The 20388-nt window shown below is 48.2% G+C and overlaps 1 protein-coding gene across 4 annotated transcripts in view; it reads left to right on the forward strand.

The window, feature by feature from the left end:
- TMPRSS4 (transmembrane serine protease 4) overlaps positions 1 to 18698 on the forward strand; it is a 41377-nt gene extending 22679 nt beyond the window's left edge. For 2 of the 4 annotated variants that reach the window (XM_043900291.1, XM_043900272.1), the window contains 10 exons: positions 1149 to 1301; positions 2802 to 2931; positions 5986 to 6087; positions 7380 to 7420; positions 12363 to 12522; positions 13789 to 13955; positions 15078 to 15176; positions 15363 to 15505; positions 17012 to 17161; positions 18149 to 18698. In XM_043900291.1, coding sequence (XP_043756226.1) covers positions 1149 to 1301; positions 2802 to 2931; positions 5986 to 6087; positions 7380 to 7420; positions 12363 to 12522; positions 13789 to 13955; positions 15078 to 15176; positions 15363 to 15505; positions 17012 to 17161; positions 18149 to 18160 — 1157 coding nt within the window. In that variant the 3' untranslated portion in view covers positions 18161 to 18698. The remainder of the gene's footprint in view (positions 1 to 1148; positions 1302 to 2801; positions 2932 to 5985; positions 6088 to 7379; positions 7421 to 12362; positions 12523 to 13788; positions 13956 to 15077; positions 15177 to 15362; positions 15506 to 17011; positions 17162 to 18148) is intronic. The other 2 variants (XM_043900281.1, XM_043900299.1) reach the window with 2 other exon arrangements.
- The last annotated feature ends 1690 nt before the right edge of the window (positions 18699 to 20388 follow it).

A 20388-nucleotide genomic window follows, 5' to 3' on the forward strand; every position in this document is an offset into this window, starting at 1 on the left:
CGGTATCCTGGCTTCCCCCAGGAGGCAGGACTGACCCTTTCTCACCCTGGCTCCTGACCATGAACCAAACCCTGAAAGCCGAGGAAATATCTGACCTGCTCCTTCTCCCTTATTCTCAAAGCAGGAGCATCAGGACCAAGAAATCACATTTTAAGCTCCTGTAGGGAAGGCTGGGAGAAGTAGCAAAGAGCTTTGGAGCTAGACAGACTAATTGAAATCCTGGCTCTACCACCTAAGTGCATATGGCTTGGGAAATAAATCCTAACACTCTAAACTTCCATCTAGTTGTTTGTAACATGAGTTAATGATAGCACCTACCTCCTAAAGTTATTGTCAGTACTCCAGGTAACAATGCCTGGAAAGCTGTTAGCAGCAATAAGCAGGCCCATCATGACACTTGTTTCCATCACTCTGAGGGCCACTCAAGGGTAATGCTAGGCTCTCCAGGGGAGCTTCAGGCCAAAGGCGAGTTCAGTTAGACAGGAGGAGCTGGGAGAGTTTGGAAAAGTATGGAAATATCTGTGTCTTGAGGACTTAAAAACACTAGACTCCTTCCCATCATCCAAGACAAAGAAGGAACAATGGACTCTGAAGGCAGGAGGCAGAAGACAAAACAAGCAAAATGTCAACCTCGTAATGGTCTTTCAACCCCAGGTAAAAACACCTTGTCCTAGAACTGCGCTTGATAGCGATGAGACACTTTCACAACCACCAGCCCACCAAGCGTTCATTCTCCACAACCCTGTGAAGCCCAGAAAGGGCAAGGGATTGGTCTAAAGTCACCCAGGAGGTGGCAGAGCCAGGGCTCAGGTCTTAGACTCCGGGCCCAGTGCTGTCTCCTCCGTCCCCAGAGGCCCTGTGCCAGCACTTGGGTTTGAGAAGCGAGTGGGGGCTATTTCTGAGTTGCTCCTCACACGTGATCTGATAGACTCCTCAGCCCTCTTTAGGGATCGGACAGGTGTTATTCTCTCCCTTTTACTGATGAGAAGACTGAGGACGCCAGCAATTAGGTGGCAGAAGTGGGCCTGGAACCCACATCTGCCTGTCTCCAGGCCCAGCAGGTTTTCAGGGAAACACAGCCTCTCCTGCCCCTGGGCTGCCTGCCTGACCATCAGCCCTCTCTGCCCTTCCCTGCCCTTGCCTTCCAGTCAAGGTGATTCTGGACAATTACTTCTTCCTCTGTGGGCAGCCCCTCCTCTTCATCCCGAGGGAGCAGGTGTGTGACGGCCACCAGGACTGTGCCTCTGGGGAGGATGAGCAGTACTGCGTCAAGAAACTCCCCAACGGACCTCCAGTGGCAGGTGAGTCCAGGGGCCAAGGGGCCAGGGGAGTGGGCAGAGCAGGAAGTCGGCTCAGGTCCTCTTGGTCCACTGCATAGCACCTGCCACCTGACTAGTCAGCTTCCTTCCCTATTGTAAGAGTCTTAAAAACAGGATCATGTCTTATCTACTGGATCCCCAATACTCAACATGTAGCAAACACTCAGTACATTTTGATGAACAAATGTGGACCAGAGGGGACAGGAAGGTGTAACTGAGCCTGCCCCATTCCTGCTGCACATGGATGCTGAATTGAATGACCTTGGGGAGTTCCCTCTTTTCTCTGACACCTATTATTTCAAGGGGACTACAAAGAGACCGTACAGCCACTAGCCAGCTATTGATTCTTCTATTTATTTTGCATATGTGCTTAGTTGCTCAATCATGTCTGACTCTTTGCAACCCGGTGGACTGTGGTTCACCAGGCTCCTCTGTCCATGGGATTCTCCGGGCAAGAATACTGGAGTGGGTTGCCATTTCCTTCTCCAAGGGATCTTCCCGACCCAGGGATCGAACCCAGGCCTCTTGAATTACAGACAGTTTATTTAAAGTCTGAGCCACCAGGGGTGGCTATTCATTATAGAAGTGTTTATTGTAACATGTTATGGAACAAGACTGAGCTAGGTCCTTCAAAGGATGGTTTGAACATAAAAACCCATGTTCTTCCTTGGATTGGGTTAATCCATCTTGATCCACTTAGTACTTGGGCTCTGCAAAGAAAAGACAGCCCAGGACACGGGTGATGGGGGCTTTTGTAGGGCAAGGCTGAGTGACATCCTGTGTATTTGCTCCTTTTTTTTTTTAATCAGAAATCAAATGTCTGTGAGCCTTGCCACCCTACTGCCAATAGCAATTCTCACTCGCCTACCCCTCTCTGACCTTACATGGAAAAAACAGCAAGGTTCCTCTTTGAGAAATTTTCCCAGACTAGAGAACTTGTGTGAACCACGGGTAGGAAGGCCTTGTAATACAACCATCAAGTACATATATGCAAATACATCTAAAAAGTGAAAGTCACTCAGTTGTGTTCGACTCTTTGGAACCCCATGGACTATACAGTCCAGGAAATTCTCCAGGCCAGAATACTGGAGTGGGTAGCCTTTCCCTTCTCCAGGGGATCTTCCCAACCCAGGGATTGAACCCAGGTCTCCCACATTGCAGGCAGATTCTTTACCAGCTGAGCCACAGGGGAAGCCCAAAAGTGAAAGGGGAGCTATTAATAATTATGCCAGGGCAAAAAATCAAAATGGGAGATTATTCCCAGGACATCTGGTCATCCTAGCTCCTGTCAGAGCAAGGCTCAATCAGGCAAAGTCCAAAGGAAGAACTCCCCTTGAGGTGGAAAGGGTTGGTGTTCTGTGAGGCTCCCCAGTTCCCGGTAGGGTTTGGACCACCGGTTTGGGCTGGTCACATGATGCATTCTGTGGGAGATGAGCCAGATGAGCCCCTGCTCTGAGCTGACCAGGGTTCCTTCCCTCCCAGTCCGCCTCTCCAGGGACCGATCCACCCTGCAGGTGCTGGACCCCGCCACGAAGAACTGGGCCTCCGCTTGTTTTGACAACTTCACAGAAGCTTTGGCCAAGACCGCCTGTCGGCAGATGGGCTATGACAGGTACCCAGCCCAAGGTCCAGTAGCTGTCACCTCACCCCATGACCTCTCTCCCTCTCTTTCTTCCTTCCTCTTTTCCCCTTTCCATCTTTCCTTCCTCCTTCCTCTCTCTTTCCTAAAAATTGTAGGTATTGGAGTCAGACAACTGCTTTTGAAACACTCCCTTACAAGCAGCATGAAGTTAAATCTTGTAAGCTTCAGTTTGTTCAAGAGTCAGTGGAGAGGTGTGTGTGTCGGGGGGGTCTTCCCTGGTGGTCCAGTGGCTAAGACTCTGCGCTCCCAATGCAGAGGCCCAGGTTTGATCTCTGGTGGGTGAACTAGGTCCTGCATGCCATAAGGAAGACTGAAGGTCCTGTGTGCCACAGCTAAGACCTGGTTGTTGTTGTTGTTTAGTCGCTCAGTCATGTCCGACCCTTTTGTGATCCCCATGGATAGCCCACCAGGCTCCTTTGTCCATGGGATTTCCTAGGCAAGAATACTGGAGTGGGTTGCCATTTCCTCCTCCAGGGGATATTCCCAACTCAAGGATAGAACCCATGTCTCCTGCATTGGCAGGCAGATTCTTTTACCACTGAGCCACCTGGGAAGCCTACAGTCAAATTAATTAATTAATTTAAAAAAAGGATTAATGGGAGAAGCAATGCCAACCTCATAGGATGGTTATGAGGTGCCAGAGAGAGAATATCTGCCCCACTCCTCCCCCACCCTCACCCGCATCCCCACCCCCCACACAGTTCAGGCTCCTTTATAATCCCCTCCTTTCCTTTACTTCTCAACGCTCACTTCTTGATTTGGCAAGATGCCGTCCCTGCCCCAGAATACAAAACATCCTATTTATTTATTCAAAGTTCTATTGGTTAAAATTTAGTTTAAATGAACCTGATTTCACTGGGTTTTCATCAGCAATCTCAGCTCTCTCAGCAAATTTCAAAAGCAGTTTTAAATCTTCAGTGGGTAAAAAAGCATACAGTTATAAGAAGGGTAATTAGCACTGCGTATTTATATTCATTTGATCTTGGCAAAAACCACAAAGGGAGTTATTATTCTATCTGTTCTATGGTAGGTTCAAAGAAGGTGAATAAGTTGATCAGATAGTAGCTGGGAGCAAGAGGGCTGGAAGGTGTGCCCAAGACCCCCTAATTCCTGGATATCTGAAGCATATCTGTTTCTAGGTTGGGTAATTTTCTGTTCCGTGGAGGTTTCATCTATAAAGGGAGGGGAGGGGAGACAGTTGATCACTCAGAGCCTAACTGGAGAGATAGAAAAGGACCCATGCATTCAGCTGCACAAGGAATAATCTTTTCCTGGCAGGCCCCAAATTTTAGGATTCTAAGAAACTGGACCCAGAGACTAGGTGGAAACAATACATTCTAGGCAGACATCATCCATCAGTCAATCACAGAACCCTCTTCCATCAAACCCTAGAGCAGTCTCAAGCTCACTTTTCAATAAGTACTCTAGACAGCCATCACCGATCCATCAGAACTATTTGCGCCTTCTGCTCTCTGGTTGCCTGGTTACTCCTGCTCTCTGCCCTCCACGATGTGCAGCTTCCAGTACCCTCCGGAGATGACACCCTGCACCCTTCATTTCCAAGGAGGGCTAGGAAGGCAAGCCCTGCCCCTGCGTCACCCCTCCCCCAGCAGCAAGCCCCGCCTGGCCTCCTGGCTGCAGCCCCTCCCCCTTCCGACCGCAGTCCGGCCAACTGCAGTGTCAGCGGTACTAGCTTAGCAGGCTGCAGCTTGATTATGAAACCAGGGTGTCTCCAGGGATTCTTAAGGTAAAAGGCTCCTAGATTCTCTGTCCTTCTAAGCTCTTTAAGGCAACAAGCCATCTCGCTCTTGGGCTCTGCAAGATCAAAGCTGATCAGAATTATTCATGATGTAACTGGTGAATAGAGGCTAGTTCTCCTGGAAATGTCCACTTCCACCATGATCCCTCTTTCTGTATCTCAGATTTCCCTGGCTAGGAGGGCCTTCTTGTCCCAGGACCACAAAACTCTAGATGGCTCAAGATGGGAAGGACTCTGGAGACCATCTGGTCCACCCATCATTTATAGAGGGGAAAACTGAGGCTTAGAGAGACCCAGAGAGAAAATGTGACCTGCCAAGGGTCACACATCAAGCTAGTGTCAGAGCCAGAACAAGAACCTCAGGCTTGAGGGCTCTCAGCACAAAACCCAGCAATGCTAGACTCCAGCCTTTCAGGTGCCATGGCTGGGTCATCCAGGCAGTGCCAGATTCCTAGGTAGGCATGTGAGAATGTGCCAGTCAGCCAGTGTTTTAGGTTGACAAACCTGCATACAGAGCTGATGCTAGCACAACTGGTATAAAGGATGGGGAAGAATAGGAGAGATGGAAAAGAGGTACATTCAGTACAGCAACAATCAAAAAGATGAGATTAATCAGGGAAGACTTCCTGGAGGAGGGAAGACTTACACTCAAGGTTTGAAAGAAGACAAACATGGATTTGTGGAGAGAAAGAGGGATAGCAGTCCAAATGAGAGAGATGTTTGTCTGAGTGCATGTGAAGCCTGATCTTGGCCTGTCCTACCTCCAAAGGGACCATAAATGTACCCCACTACCAAGTTCAGACCAGATGCCTTGTTTGGAAAACCAAAATGTCCACATCTAGTTCCTTCTAAGGTAGGGATGGGCGCTAACTTGTTTCCTTTGCCTCCCTGTTCCCCTCACTTTGAACCAGGAGAAACAGCTGGGACATTTGGAATCAGGACAGAGCTGGGAGTTACAAAGGGGCATCCATAACATTTCTTCAGAGCTCTGGGCTCAGAACCAGTCTTCCCTGCCCAAGAAAGCAAGTCCACGTCAGCACTGTGCTCAGGGCTGAATCCTGGATGTCAAGAAACATCCCTTGTCATCTAGCAAAGCAGGCACTACCCTCCCTGACCAAGGCCACCTCCACTCCCCTGCCACACCCCACCCAGCATCCTCTGCTGACCCCTCTCCTGGGAGTGGGGGCTGCTCCCACCACCTTGGTCTGAGCTCCTGCTCCAGCTCACGTCTCTCACTCTCTCCTTTTCCCTCCCAAAATGAGCAGCAAACCCACCTTCAAGGCTGTGGACGTTGGCCCAGCCCAAGATCTGGACATTGTCAAAATCACAGAGAACCTGCAGGAGCTTCAGGTGCAACACTCAAGTGGGTAAGTGAGAGGACGCCTCTGGCCCACAAAGCTCACCCATGCTCGCTGCCGTCAGGGCTTCAGCCAGCCCGCCCTGAATGGATGCAGCAAGGGGAACATAAGCCAGACAACAAGAAGAACTCCTGGCCAGGCAGACTGTCCAATATCAAAAGCTGGAGCATCACATTTCTGAGTGGTTTTCTGTGTTGACTCTTTGGCTTAATAAAAGGGGCAGCTGGACAAAGTGTGCTGTCCACACACTGGCGGCCTTTCATCAGTCAAATAAGAAAACCAAATTGGTTTCCTATAGCCTTATGCTGCTTTGAGCCCCAGAGGCAAGATTCCAAAGGCCACTTTGTCCTTCCTGCCACTCACCCCGGCCAGAGTAGGCCCTCCCCTGCATTTCTAACTCTCCAGAGGAGCAGCTGTGTGGCCATTGTCAACGTCCTGTTCTCATGCCCACCGCCGTGCCAGAGCCCGGCATCTACAGGAACACTGTCACCCCAAGGAGAGAATGATGTCTCCTTAGCATGCAGGGAGGTTGCTGAGAGCCGCTTTTTCATCAAAGAGTAAATCTTGAAAAGGAGAGGACTAGGAGCAGAATGATTGTTTGCCTGGAGTTTCACTAAAATCCCATTCCTCTTCTGTTTGAGCCCGCAGTGCCACAGACGCTGGTCCAAGCTCTGCTCTCTTCCATCTCAGGCTGCCAAGAGCCCCAGGGTGGGCTGTGACTCAGGCAGAGCCCAGCATATAGCAGATGCTTATCGCAGGGGTGTGAAATCCAACTGCATCCAATTGCACTGAGTTGGGTGGAAGTACGGTGTCTATATGGGGCTTCCCTGGTGGCTCAGCTGGTAAAGAATCCGCCTACAATGCAGGAGACCCTGGTTAGATTCCTGGGTCAGGAAAATCCCCTGGAGAAGGGATAGGCTACCCATTCCAGTATCCTTGGGCTTCTCTGGTGGCTCAGACGGTATAGAATCCACCTGCAATGCAGGAGACTTGTGTTCAATCCCTGAGTTGGGAAGATCCCCTGGAGGAGGGCAAGGCAACCCACCCCAGTGTTCTTGCCTGGAGAATCCCATGGACAGAGGAGACTGGAGGGCTATAGACCATGGGGTCACAAAGAGTCAGACATGATTGAATAACCAAGGGCAGCACAGCACAGTGTCTATACAACCCCCACCAGGCAAGGCTTCATATTTCCCCGGTGCTGGGAGGGGACTGGAATCAACAGTGCCAGGAGACCCGAGTCCCTGCCTCCCAGCCGAGAGATAAGCAAAAACAACAGGATGCCTATGTCTCCTTTCCAGCCCCTGTCTCTCAGGCTCCATGGTTTCCCTGCAGTGCCTTGGTGAGTATACTCCATCTTTGAGGGTTTGGGTCCTGGGCTAGCAATAAGCAGGAAAGGCCTTCATCCTCATTCTTAAATCACTCAGACTCCAAGTGTCACTCTATTCTGTCCAGACATTACTACTTGGACCTTGGGTTTACAGGTGAACACTCCTTCAAGTAGTTGATGTTAAGAACTCCCTCCCACTGTCCACCCATATCTCCACAATTGTTGTGGGCAGAGATCCAAGAGAGAGTAGGAAAACCAGAAAGGGCAGGACCAAGCCTCTACCTGCTCCCACCCCTGGCCAGGGCCCACGTAATCTCATCTGCTCATTCCGTTTAGCAAAGAGTCATGAAACAGTTAAGATGCATCATCACTGTTGGATGCTAGCTGAAAGTAGAAGATACCAGACAAGCAAGAAAGTTGGCCTCTGTCCTTAGGAGCTAACGGCTGAGCAAAGAAAGAGGTGTAAGGCCACATGCAGGAGTCCCGACCCCCCACTGAGCAGCAGTCCCGATTAACATGCTCCAGAGAGAGCTGCATGGGGCTGGGGGAGTAAGCAGGGTGAGGGGGGGTCGTCAGGAGACCTGGGCGGCACCCGTCCCACTGGCTTCCAGTATGACCTTGGGTAATTCACTTGATCTCTCTGAAGTTCATCTTTAGTCCAACTGCCCAACAGGATCCTGGGAGACTACCTAGTTCTGAGAGGAGATCAGAAGGAAAAACAAGCGCTGAGGTCCCACTCATCCCACCAGCCTCATGGGAGAACCAAGTTGAACCTGGAAGATGGCCAGAAACTGGATCACCTGAGAGGAGGAAGGTCATCCTCGCTGCCTTTGCAGTTTAGCAGTGTGTATGCATGGAACAGTGGACTGGTTCCAAATTGGGAAAGGAGTAAGTCAAGGCTGTATATCGTCACCCTGCTTATTTAACTTACATGCAGAGTACATCATGAGAAACGCTGGGCTGGATGAAGCACAAGCTGGAATCAAGATTGCCAGGAGAAATATCAATAACCGCAGACATGCAAATGATACTACCCTTATGGCAGAAAGCAAAGAGGAACTGAAGAGGCTCTTGATGAAAGTGAAAGAGGAGAGTGAAAAAGCTGGCTTAAAACTCAACTTTCAAAAAACCAAAATCATGGCATTCGGTCCTATCACTTCACGGCAAATAGATGGGGAAACAATGGAAACTGTGACAGACTTTATTTTCTTGGGTTCCAAAATCACTGCAGATGGTGACTGCAGCCATGCAATTGGAAAATGCTTGCTCCTTAGAAGAAAAGCTATGACAAATCTAGACAGCATATTAAAAAGCAGAGACAAAGGGAACCCTCTTACACTGTTGGTGGGAATGCAAACTAGTACAGCCACTATGGAAAACAGTGTGGAGATTTCTTAAAAAACTGGAAATAGAACTGCCATATGACCCAGCAATACCACTCTTGGGCATACACACTGAGGAAACCAGATCTGAAAGAGACACGTGCACCCCAATGTTCATCGCAGCACTGTTTATAATTGCCAGGACATGGAAGCAACCTAGATGCCCATCAGCAGATGAATGGATAAGGAAGCTGTGGTACATATACACCATGGAATATTACTCAGCCATTAAAAAGAATTCATTTGAATCAGTTCTAATGAGATGGATGAAACTGGAGCCCATTATACAGAGTGAAGTAAGCCAGAAAGATAAAGATCATTACAGCATACTAACACATATATATGGAATTTAGAAAGATGGTAATGATAACCCTATATGCAAAACAGAAAAAGAGACACAGATGTACAGAACAGACTTTTGGACTCTGTGGGAGAAGGCGAGGGTGGGATGTTTTGAGAGAACAGCATGTATACTATCTATGGTGAAACAGACCACCAGCCCAGGTGGGATGCATGAGACAGGTGCTCGGGCCAGGTGCACTGGGAGGACCCAGGGGAATCGGGTGGGGGGGGGGAGGTGGGGGGGGGGATCGGGATGGGGAATACATGTAACTCCATGGCTGATTCATGTCAGTGTATGACAAAACCCAGTGCAATGTTGTGAAGTAATTAGCCTCCTACTAATAAAAATAATTGAAAAAAAAATTTAAAAAAAATAAATAAAAAGCAGAGACATTACATTTTGGGGGGGGGGGGCTCTTCAATCTGATTATTTTTCTTTTTTTTAAATAATTAATTAATTAATTTTACTTTACAACATTGTATTGGTTTTGCCATACATTGACTTGAATCCGCCATGGGTGTACATGTGTTCCCCATCCTGAACCCCCTCCCATCCCTCTGGGTCATCCCAGGGCACCAACCCCAAGCATCCTGTATCACGCATCGAACCTGGACTGGTGATTCGTTTCACATATGAAATGATAATTTACATGTTTCAATGCCATTCTCCCATATCATCCTGCCCTTGACTTCTCCCACAGATCCAAAAGACTGTTCTATACATCTGTGTCTCTTTTTCTGTCTTGCATATAGGGTTATCATTACCATCTTTCTAAATTCCATATATATGCATTAGTATACTGTATTGATGTTTTTCTTTCTGACTTACTTCACTCTGTATAATAGGCTCCAGTTTCATCCACCTCATTAGAACTGATTCAAATGTATTCTTTTCAATGGTCAAGTAATATTCCATTGTGTATATGTACCACAGTTTTCTTATCCATTTCTCTGCTGATGGACATCTAGGTTGTTTCCATGTCCTGGCTATTGTAAACAGTGCTGAGATGAACATTGGGGTACACGTGTCTTTTTCAGTTCTGGTTTCCTTGGTGTGTATGCCCAGCAGCAGGATTGCTGGGTCATATGGCATTTCTATTTTCAGTTTTTTAAGGAATCTCCACACTGTTCTCCATAGTGGTTGTACTAGTTTGCATTCCCACCAACAGTGTAAGAGGATTCCCTTTTCTCCACACCCTCTCCAGCATTTATTGCTTGTAGACTTTTGGATAGCAGCCATTCTGACTGGCGTGTAATGGTACCTCATTGTGGTTTTGATTTGCATTTCTCTGATAATGAGTGATGTTGAGCATCTTTTCATGTGTTTGTTAGCCGCCTGTATGTCTTCTTTGGAGAAATGTCTGTTTAGTTCTTTGGCCCACTTTTTGGGTCTTTTATTTTTCTGGAATTGAGCTGCAGGAGTTGCTTGTATATTTTTGAGATTAATTCTTTGTCCGTAAAAACAGAGACATTACTTTGCCAACAAAGGTCTGTCTAGTCAAAGCTATGGTTTTTCCAGTAGTCATGTACGGATGTGAGAGTTGGACTATAAAGAAAGCTGAATGCCAAAGAATTGATGTTTTTGAACTGTGGTATTGGAGAAGACTCTTGAGAGTCTTGAGGGCTGCAAGGAGATCCAACAAGTCTATCCTAAAGGAAATCAGTCCTGAATATTCGTTGGAAGGACTGTTGCTGAAGCTGGAACACCAATACTCTGGCCACCTGATGCAAAGAACTGACTCATTGGAAAAGACCCTGATGCTGGGAAAGACTAAAGACAGGAGGAGAAGGGGACGACAGAGGATGAGATGGTGGGATGGCATCACCGACTCAATGGACATGAGTCTGAGTAAGCTCCAGGAGTTGGTGATGGACAGGGAAGCCTGGCGTGCTGCAGTCCACGGGGTCATGGAGAGTCAGACATGACTGAGCAACTGAACTGACTGATGCATCCCTGTTGGATGTTAAGACTTTTACCCATTATCATGTGATCCCAAGATGCCAATGGGGTCTGAGCACCTGATGTGGTGAGCTAAGTAGCCCTGGAGTCAGAAAGAGGCTTGAGCCACAGATCCTCCAAAGAGGAGACTTCAGTCTTGTTGAGAAGAGAAGACTGAACTACGACAAGGAAAGCTGGCCGACATCCAGGCAGGCTGTGAAAATGCCAGGAGAGGAAAATCCCCAGGGATCAGGCAACCTGGAGAAAATGCTCAGGCTAAACATCTCAGAATGAACTGTAGGCTCTAGGAGGGCAGGGACCAGGTCTGTCTCTCTGTCTTGGCCAGTGCTCTCTTCCCAGAGGAATGAACAGTGATTTAGATAAACATGAGAGGAGACGGCATCTCAGGGACAGGGACTTCCTGGAGCAAAAACAGAAAGACTTTTCAGGGAGCTACCAGCAGATCGATTTGGCTAGACAGCGATTTTATATCAGGAGGCTGCCAGGAGCGGGAATTTAAACTCTTCCCCTACAGACAGAGAGGGATGCTAAGGAGCTTTGAGTGGGGGAGTGAGGGATGTGTAGAAAGCAGTGTTTGGAATTAGAAAGTGTTTCACAAGCCCCTTCCAGGCACAAACCCAGAGAGGGTGGTGGCCTTTCCCCCTTAGAACCGTCACTGTGGCAGTGACTGCCAGAAGGATTGGAGAGGCTGGGAACAGGGCAGAGAGGTGGAACCTGAGCGTTTTTACAAGAGTTCGCAAGTCAGACGTGAGAGCCAGGAGAGTGGGATGTGAAGAGGGAACAGGATGTCAAACCGGGAGACTCTCTGAGCAGGGGGAAGGGACTTGGAGAAAGGTGAGTTCAGGATGGGAAGATCCATTTCTGGAACTTTCTTCCCACTCTCCAATCCCAAAGCAGCCTGTGGGCGTCTGTCTGTTCACTGTTACTCAGTGGGAGCAGCTGGGGACACTCCCCTGGGCAGGACTTTCATAATTCTGCGTCCATGTTTAGTTTCAAGGTCATGAATTCCAGCAGAATGGACACACCTATATTCACAGTATAAACTCCATCTGAAGCTTAAACAAGGAGACGGAGATTGGGGGAAAGTCTGGGACACTCAGCATCTCCTGGTGACTAATTCAAAATTGGCCTGGTCCTCTACCCATCACCCCTGTTCCTAGTCCAAGGACCCTGCTCAGGATAGGCTGAGCTCTAGAGGGGCTCTAAGGGGGACAACCCCAGTCCCCAAGAGCCTGACTCTTTCTTTCTTCCTCCTTCCCTCTGAGTCCAGCCTGCGGACAGAGCGTGAAGGCCCCTCGGGTGGTGGGTGGGAAGGAGGCCTCTGTGGATTCTTGGCCTTGGCAGGTCAGCATCCAGTACAACAAACAACACATCTGTGGAGGGAGCATCCTAGACCCACACTGGATCCTCACAGCTGCCCACTGCTTCTGGTAAGGCGCATGTGGGGAGCCCGTGGGGTCAGAGACGCGGAGGACCCTGAGCGCCTGGGTCCCCTGTCTCCAATTTTTTGTCTGATGCCCTCCACTCCCTCCATTCACCCTAAAGACCATGTTCCAGGATGTGGCTACCCAATGAGACACTGGACGTGACATCCTGTGTTAGGCTTTGGGGGTCTTAGCCGAGGGTGCCGGTCACCAGGCCTGACTTCTTCCCTTTCGGGGGGGCAGCCATCAAACACCCAGTGTCCTCACTCTGCCCTACATCACTCACTGCACAAAAGCACTTCCCATCTGCCTCTGAGGACTCCAAGGGAGTCTTGAGAACTCTCTCCCTTTCTGCCAGTCTTTCAAGAAGTGGTTCCAAATCCCGGGTCCATGCCACTCTTTCATTATATCCAGAAGTTAAGAAAAAAGTTTTCTGTTACCAGCCAGCAGAGAGAGGCCTGCCATATGTCTGGAGAAGGACCATTCCAGGTCGTCTTCACCTTCATTCATTCATCTGTTCATTTATTCACCATCTATGAGTACCTACTAGGTACCTTCATGCTGTAGATGCCATCACTGCCTCAGAGGAGCACACAATGTAAGCCAGTGATTTTTAACCTTTTTGGAGAATCTGATAAAAGCTATAAACCTTTCCCCTGCACACTCAGCTGAGTCTGGTATCAAGAAGAAGACAAATACAGTAAGTCCCCTACATAGGAATGTGTTCCATTCCAAGAATACACTTGTAAGTCCAATTTGTTCATTAACTTCAACAAAGTTAGCCTGAGGTACCCAACTTTTACAGATAATGCCAGACACATTGACTAACTTACGTGATTGGACATGCAAACACACATTCACATCTTTGAAAGTCTGCAACTTGAAGGTTCATATGTAGGAGACTTACTGTATACAATGGAACTGACCACAATGCAAGTACCACATGAGTAACACGGCCAGTAAAATGCACTAGAGGACAGGGTATCAGGACCCAGAGCTCAAGCACCGGGCATAGCCCATTCCCCAGCCCTCCAGTTAGAAGTTTCTTCCGGCAGGTTTCACCAGGGAAAAGAATCAAATCCCCCTTTAGAATCTGACCTGCAGTAGGTGATTCCTCGGATGGTCCCTTCTCCAGCACCCCTGCCCTCACCATCATTACCCTCCAAGGCAGGGACATGCGGCACCCCACTCCCCAGGGCCCTGGAGACCCAGCCTTTGGCAAAGCCTCTTCATGCTTGGTTCGGACCTGAACTGCACTGTCTCTGCCCCCAGGAAGCATCTCGATGTGCCCAACTGGAAGGTGAGAGCTGGCTCAGACAGACTGGGCAGCTTCCCATCCCTGCCTGTGGCCAAGATCTTCATCCTTGAGCCTAACGCCACGCACCCCAGAGAGCACGACATTGCCCTCGTGAAGCTGCAGCTCCCGCTCACATACTCTGGTGAGAGCCGGCACCTGGGGACAGAACTCCCATTCTGCCACTAGCTCTTTCCCTAAGTGGCCTTGGGCACATCACTACTCTCAAGACTTCAGTTGGCCCATTGTTTCCGACAAGTATATCAGCCTATCATCACGAAAGCCATGAGGCCTCCTTGAGCTCTCAGCTGACACCCTACCCCTGCCAGATTCTTCTGAGGTCTGTTTTCTCTACATAGAGCACCCCCAGTGAGAATCACAGATACATCCAATCTTGCAGTTGCAAGGGACCTAAAAGATCTCCTGGCCCATCCTCCACCCCAACCAATGCAGAAGCCTGTACAATCTCCCTGCCAAAGGGTCATGGGGCCCATTTGCTCTCCTCCAGGGACAGCGACTCATTACTGTTAAGGCAGCCCGTAGCATCTTTGACCAGCTCTGTTTGATGACTCAAGCTTACACTGGGTAGTATTTAGATCAGCATCTCCAATGGTTGGTTCCATAGAACACGGGTCCCTTGGGTACAAGAGGGTTCCTTTCTCAAATAAGTTTGGAAAACATTTTTATACCATAGCTCTCTTCCTGGAACACGTTAGTATATTAATGACATGAGAGGTTTGTTTTTTTTTTAACAATTTGTTTTGTTGTGTTTAGCTCACATTTTCTTTATTTAAAATTATTTATTTATTTTTGACTGTGCTGGGTCTTCATTGCTGCATAGGCTTTTCTCCAGTTGTGGCGAGCACGGGCTCCTCTTCCTTGCGGTGCTCAGGCTTCTCACTACTATGGCTTCTCCTGTTGCAGAGCAAGGGCTCTAGGCACACGGGCTTCAGTAGTTGCAGCACATGGGCTCGGTAGTTGTGTCTCATGGACTTAGTTGCTCCGTGGCATGTGGAATCTTCCCGGACCAGGGACCAAACTCATGTCTCCTGCATTGGCAGGTGGACTCTCATTCACTACACCACCAGGGAAATCCAACACATTTTCTAAACTTATTTGACCACAGAATCTTTTTTCTTTCCATGCCACTTCTATTAACATCCCATGGAACATGTGCTATGGAAACCCTGGTGTTAACCCTTACAGAGGGTTTAGCCGCCAGGCTCTCCTGAACTTTGGGTCTCCTCTTCCTCTCTGCTCCTGGCAGGCACGATCAGGCCCATCTGCCTCCCCTTCTCTGACGAGGAGCTCACTCCAGGCACCCCACTCTGGGTCATCGGATGGGGCTTTACAGAAGAGAACGGAGGTAAGTGCCAGGCTCAGGATCACAGGACTAAGTGAGCAGCTCCCAAAAGTGATGGGAAGGAGGACCATCCTTTAGAGAAACCCATCCTGGAGGTCCAAGCACCAAGGTACCAGGAAACCCAGAGAACTGTCCTGGGCTGGGGTTTGAAGGCAAGAATGGGAATGCGAGTGTGTTTTCAACCCCCAGGGAAGATGTCTGACATACTGCAGCAGGGATCTGTCCAGGTCATCAACAGCACGCGGTGCAATGCAGAGGATGCGTACCAGGGGGAGGTCACCGAGACGATGATGTGTGCAGGCCTCCCGGAGGGCGGCGTGGACACCTGCCAGGTGCGGCCTCCAAGGATCATGAGGGAATTACAGAGATGAGGAAGTCTGCTCTGAAGAGATGAAAAAGTTCAGAGGATGAATGCCCCACATGAAGCCTTGCATATTGTGGGCACTCAGGGTGTGATGAAGGGAGGAAGGGAGAGAGGGAGAAAGATATGAGGATGGATGGATGCATGGATAGACAGATGGATTGAAGCAGAGAGATTTCAAATGTATATTTTACATACAAAGATGATGTTTCCCTCCTCACCTGCTCTTACTTCCCAGAAACCCAGAGACTTTAAAAGTTTACTCATTTAAAAGCGTATGAGCCCCTAGCAGGCAGGAACCCCAGGTCTGTTTTCTCTACAACTGTCCTCAAGCAGCTGAACTACTCTAGAGAAAACCCATCTCATGCTGGATGAGCCCCAGTGCACTGACCCCTCTCCCCATCCTACTGGCCAGTCCGTGAATATATTCTCACATCCCCACCCAGAGGATCTTCTGAACTATTTTCGTTAAAACCCCAAACCCTTGTCCCACCCCCATTCTCAGTCATTAAATTCCTTCACTCAAGAGGCACTCTTAGTCATCTCTTGATGACTTGATGTCAGATAGATGCTGAACTTTGAGGACAGTGTCTTCCCTCAGGAGTTCACAGTAATGGGGGCGGGGGTGAATAACTCCACAGGCAGTTCAGCTATAGAGTTACTGGGTTCTGAGGGATGAAGCCCCAGAGGCTACAAGAGCTGGTAAGAAGGACACCCAAATAAGTGTACTTTTCACTATCTGACAATTTTTATACAAGAAAATGTCATTTTGTAGTTTGCTTGTTCTCTCTCTCTCTCTCTCCATCTGATTCCAAGCTCCCTTAGGGCAAGGATCTTTTCTCTTTTCATTAATTGACCCCAGATGTCTAGAACAGTGACTGGCATGAAATAAACCCTCCTGTAATGGTTCAATAAATCTGGGAGCTACTAGGTTAGATGGGCTTCCCAGGTGGCTCAGTTGGTAAAGAATCCGCCTGAAATGCAGGAAGTACGGGTTCTATCCCTGGATCAGGAAGATCCTCTGGAGAAGGAAATGGCCACCCACTCCAGTATTCTTGCTTGGAGAATCCCACAGACAGAGAAGCCTGGCGGGCTGCAGTCCATACGGTGACATAGATCCGGACATGACTGAAGTGACTTAGCACGCACTAGGTTAGGCAAAGATAACCAGGCTTCCTTACTGCAGGACCCCTTAGAGCCCTCACTGTTCTAGTGTGAGTTGTAGATCTCCAAGAAAGGGCTAACAGCACACCCACAACTTGCTTGACCGCAGACAGAATCCTTTCGCCCCCAAAGGGAAGGGCATTCCAGGCTGCAGGAACAGCATGAGCAGGGGCAGTGAAGGTGGAACAGCAGAGGGCGCTGGAGAGCAGGGACCAGATGGGCCAATGCAGCGAGGGGAGGATGGGGAAGCCCACCTCTCCACCCCAGCCCAGCCCGCCCTCCCCAGCAGCCTCTGCTCTGGCCTCTCTCACAGGGTGACAGTGGGGGCCCTCTGATGTATCACTCTGACCGGTGGCAAGTGGTGGGCATCGTGAGCTGGGGCCATGGCTGTGGGGGGCCTACTACCCCAGGAGTATATACCAAGGTCACAGCCTATCTCAACTGGATCTACAATGTCCGGAAGGTAAGCGTGTTTGTCCTCCCTATTGAACCCTCCCTTCCTCTCCTCTGTGGGTTCCAAACCACCCTTAGTGACTTAACGGCTCTGAGATACCCCTTTAAATCCCCAATAGTCTTCATTCCCAGCAAGTGACAACCTGGAATTCCACCATTAAGGGCTGAAATTCCTTAGATCAGAGACTCCCATTAAATGCAAATACCTTACAGTATGGAACACACCCAGCTTTACCATTCTCTCGTTTTCTGATCAAATGCAGCTATCAGACACTTTCCAGAGACCAGATTCTGATAAGAAGGAGGATGGAAATATTACTCAGTCATAAAAAGGAATGAATTTGAGTCAGTTGTAGTGAGGTGGATGAACCTAGAGCCTTTTATACAGAATGAAGTCAATCAGAAAGAGAAAAGCAAATATCAGATATTAATGTATATATATGGAATCTAGAAAAAAAATAGTACTGATGAACCTATTTACAGAGAAGAAATGGAGACGTAGACATAGAGAACAGACTTGTAGACACAATTGGAAGGCAGCTATGCTCACCACTATACCACCAATGCATTGTGGACACATTTTCAGAAGGAGAGGGTAGGACAAATTGAGAAAGTAGCATTGACATATATATACTATCATGTGTAAAATAGATAACTGGCAGGAAGATGCTATATAACACAGGGAGCTCAGTCTGGTGCTGTGTGATGACCTAGGGGATGAAAAGTGTTGGGGGAGGGAAGCTTTAGAGGGAGGGGATATATATAATTACGACTGATTGGCATGAATGTACAGCAGAGACCACCACGATGCTATAAAGCAATTATCCTTCAATTAAAAAAAAAAAAAAAGGAGGATGGAAAGGCTTATGAGACTTCCTGACCTCTAGAGAGTAGAGAGAGGAGCAAAGAGCTTCAGAAAAGGAAGATTAATTTTGCATGCCACCATTTTGTCCAATTTCAAATTACCTAGTTTATTTGTTGGTCTCCTTTATTCTAGTCTGATCCATGATGCTCCTGCCCCCTGCAGTGCTGGAAACTGTTTCCCCCTGCCCTGCCCGAATGGGAATCCCCCAGAAGTCAGACACAGACCAAGAGCCCCCCTTGGGCACACCTCTCTGCCCACATTCTCAGCATTTCTAGGTGCAGCAAAGGACCTGCAATCCTGTAAGCCATCCCGCAGCTCACAGGCACCCAGGAAGTCATCAGCTCCAGTTCAGCTGCCCATGATGCTCTCAGCATCCCAAGGAGGGAGAGATACAAGCCAGCCTCCAAGGCTGAGGTCTCAGAAGGCATTGCTAAGCCAAGAACTTTCTACTCTATTGAATGGAAACAGATGCTCTTCTAAGAGCCCAGATCACCAAGGGCTGGAGTGGAGGGAGGAAAGGGGCTGAGCCAGCCCTCTGCCTCCCCACCCATCCCCAAGCCCACCTGAACAAAAAACCGTTTATAATGGAAAATGTGCTGTCCAGCTCTTGGCTCAAGTACCATTTCTTACTGTTGTTTTTATTGTGGCCACTGTTTATTAAACTGGTGTGTGAAGTCTTTGACATAGGCTGACGGGGCTGCTTGAAAAGGGTTGAGCTAAAGACTACCAAACTATGATCTTTGTTCCTTGGCCTGGGTAGGAAAAGATCTATGGGAAATGATTGATTCTCAAAGTAGAAGAAAAGGAGACATGGGTACCAGAGCTGATGGGTGGGGGCACCCCACCCAGGGGGCAACAGTGAACAGCCGACCAGGGAAGCCAGGGGTCATTAAGTGTGCTTTCCACACAGGGGACTTGTCCCACTGCCTTCCTCCGCTTCCTCTCTGCCCTGATAGCAGCCACAAGCAGAGAGAGAGGATTTGGGCTTTCAAGGCTGACTTTGAATCACGGCTCCCCAAGAGGCTGGGAAAAGGTATTGCAACTCTAGGTCCTAACATCTACCTGAAGAACTCTAGGTGTGATTTTTAACCATTCTTTTTTTTTTTTTTTTTAGCCACGTGTCATGTAGGATCTTAGTTCCCCAAAAGGATCAAACCCACACCCCTGCACAGAAGTGCAGAGTCTTAACCACTGGACCACCAGGGAAGTCCCTATCATTCAGTTTTAAACAGTCATTTATCACCTGCTTCCCTGGTGGCACTAGTGGTAAAGAATCCTCCTGCCAATGCAGGAAATGCAGGTTCGATCCCTGGGTCTGGAAGATCCCCTGGAGTAGGAAATGGTACCCCACTCCAGTATTTTTGCCTGGAAAATCCCATGGGCAGAGGAGCCTGGTGGGCTACAGTTCATGGGGCCACAAAGAGTTAGACATGACTGAGCAATTGAGCACAGTCCTGCACAGGAATGAGATGGTCTCCAAGCTGGAATCTGAGGACATTAACATGAATAAGTTCCTGCACTCAAAATGGTCAGAGAAGTAAGCCCCATGAACTTTTCTGGCAGCTGTAGGGAGTCCCAGGTGTTTTGAGGACCCTCTTGCTGTAGTGTCAAATCCTTGATAAAATATACTTGTTAATGTCTTCTTAGGGTCTTAGTAAATAATAGAAATCCTCAAAGGCAAAAAAATAAATAAATAAATAAATAAAGCAAAGCGCAAAGCCGTCAGAATCATGAACTGAAACTACGGGGGAGATCTGGCAACAATAGCTTACTAAAGTCTTGGGCTGCCCTTGGACAAAGACTCACATGAAACCTGAGATCAGAACTAACCCCAGACCGACAGCAGGCAGGGAAGCTGAAACTGGGATTCCCACATAAAACAGAGACAACTGAATGGGGTAGATCCCATGTGGCAGATCCAATGGAGGAGGAAAGACTCCATTAGATTTAGAGCCTCAGGATTTCCAGAGAGAGATCCTCCAAATATGAGCTCACAACACAGAGATTGGCCAAGAGTTTAAAAACTAAAAACCACAATTGGGAGAATCATCAAAAATAGAAAATAAAACCTCAAGAACTTTAGATGTTAGAATTATAGATAATTATAATTATTATATTTTATTATATATATAGATATAGAGTGTGTATAAATATATAATATATAAAATCATATATACATATGATAGAGTATGTCTGTGTGATGGACACTACTCTCTAATGGCTTCATCATGTAGGGAGTCACTTAATACTCACACAAACCTATGAAATTGGTACTATTCTTATCCCCATTTTACAGATAAGAAAACTAAGCATAATGAGAGTAAGTACCCTGCCAAGGTTGCATACTGTCAAGTTGAACATAAGCATGCTCA

This window comes from Cervus elaphus, chromosome 1 (genome assembly GCF_910594005.1).
Source record: "Cervus elaphus chromosome 1, mCerEla1.1, whole genome shotgun sequence".
Lineage (NCBI taxonomy): Eukaryota > Metazoa > Chordata > Mammalia > Artiodactyla > Cervidae > Cervus > Cervus elaphus.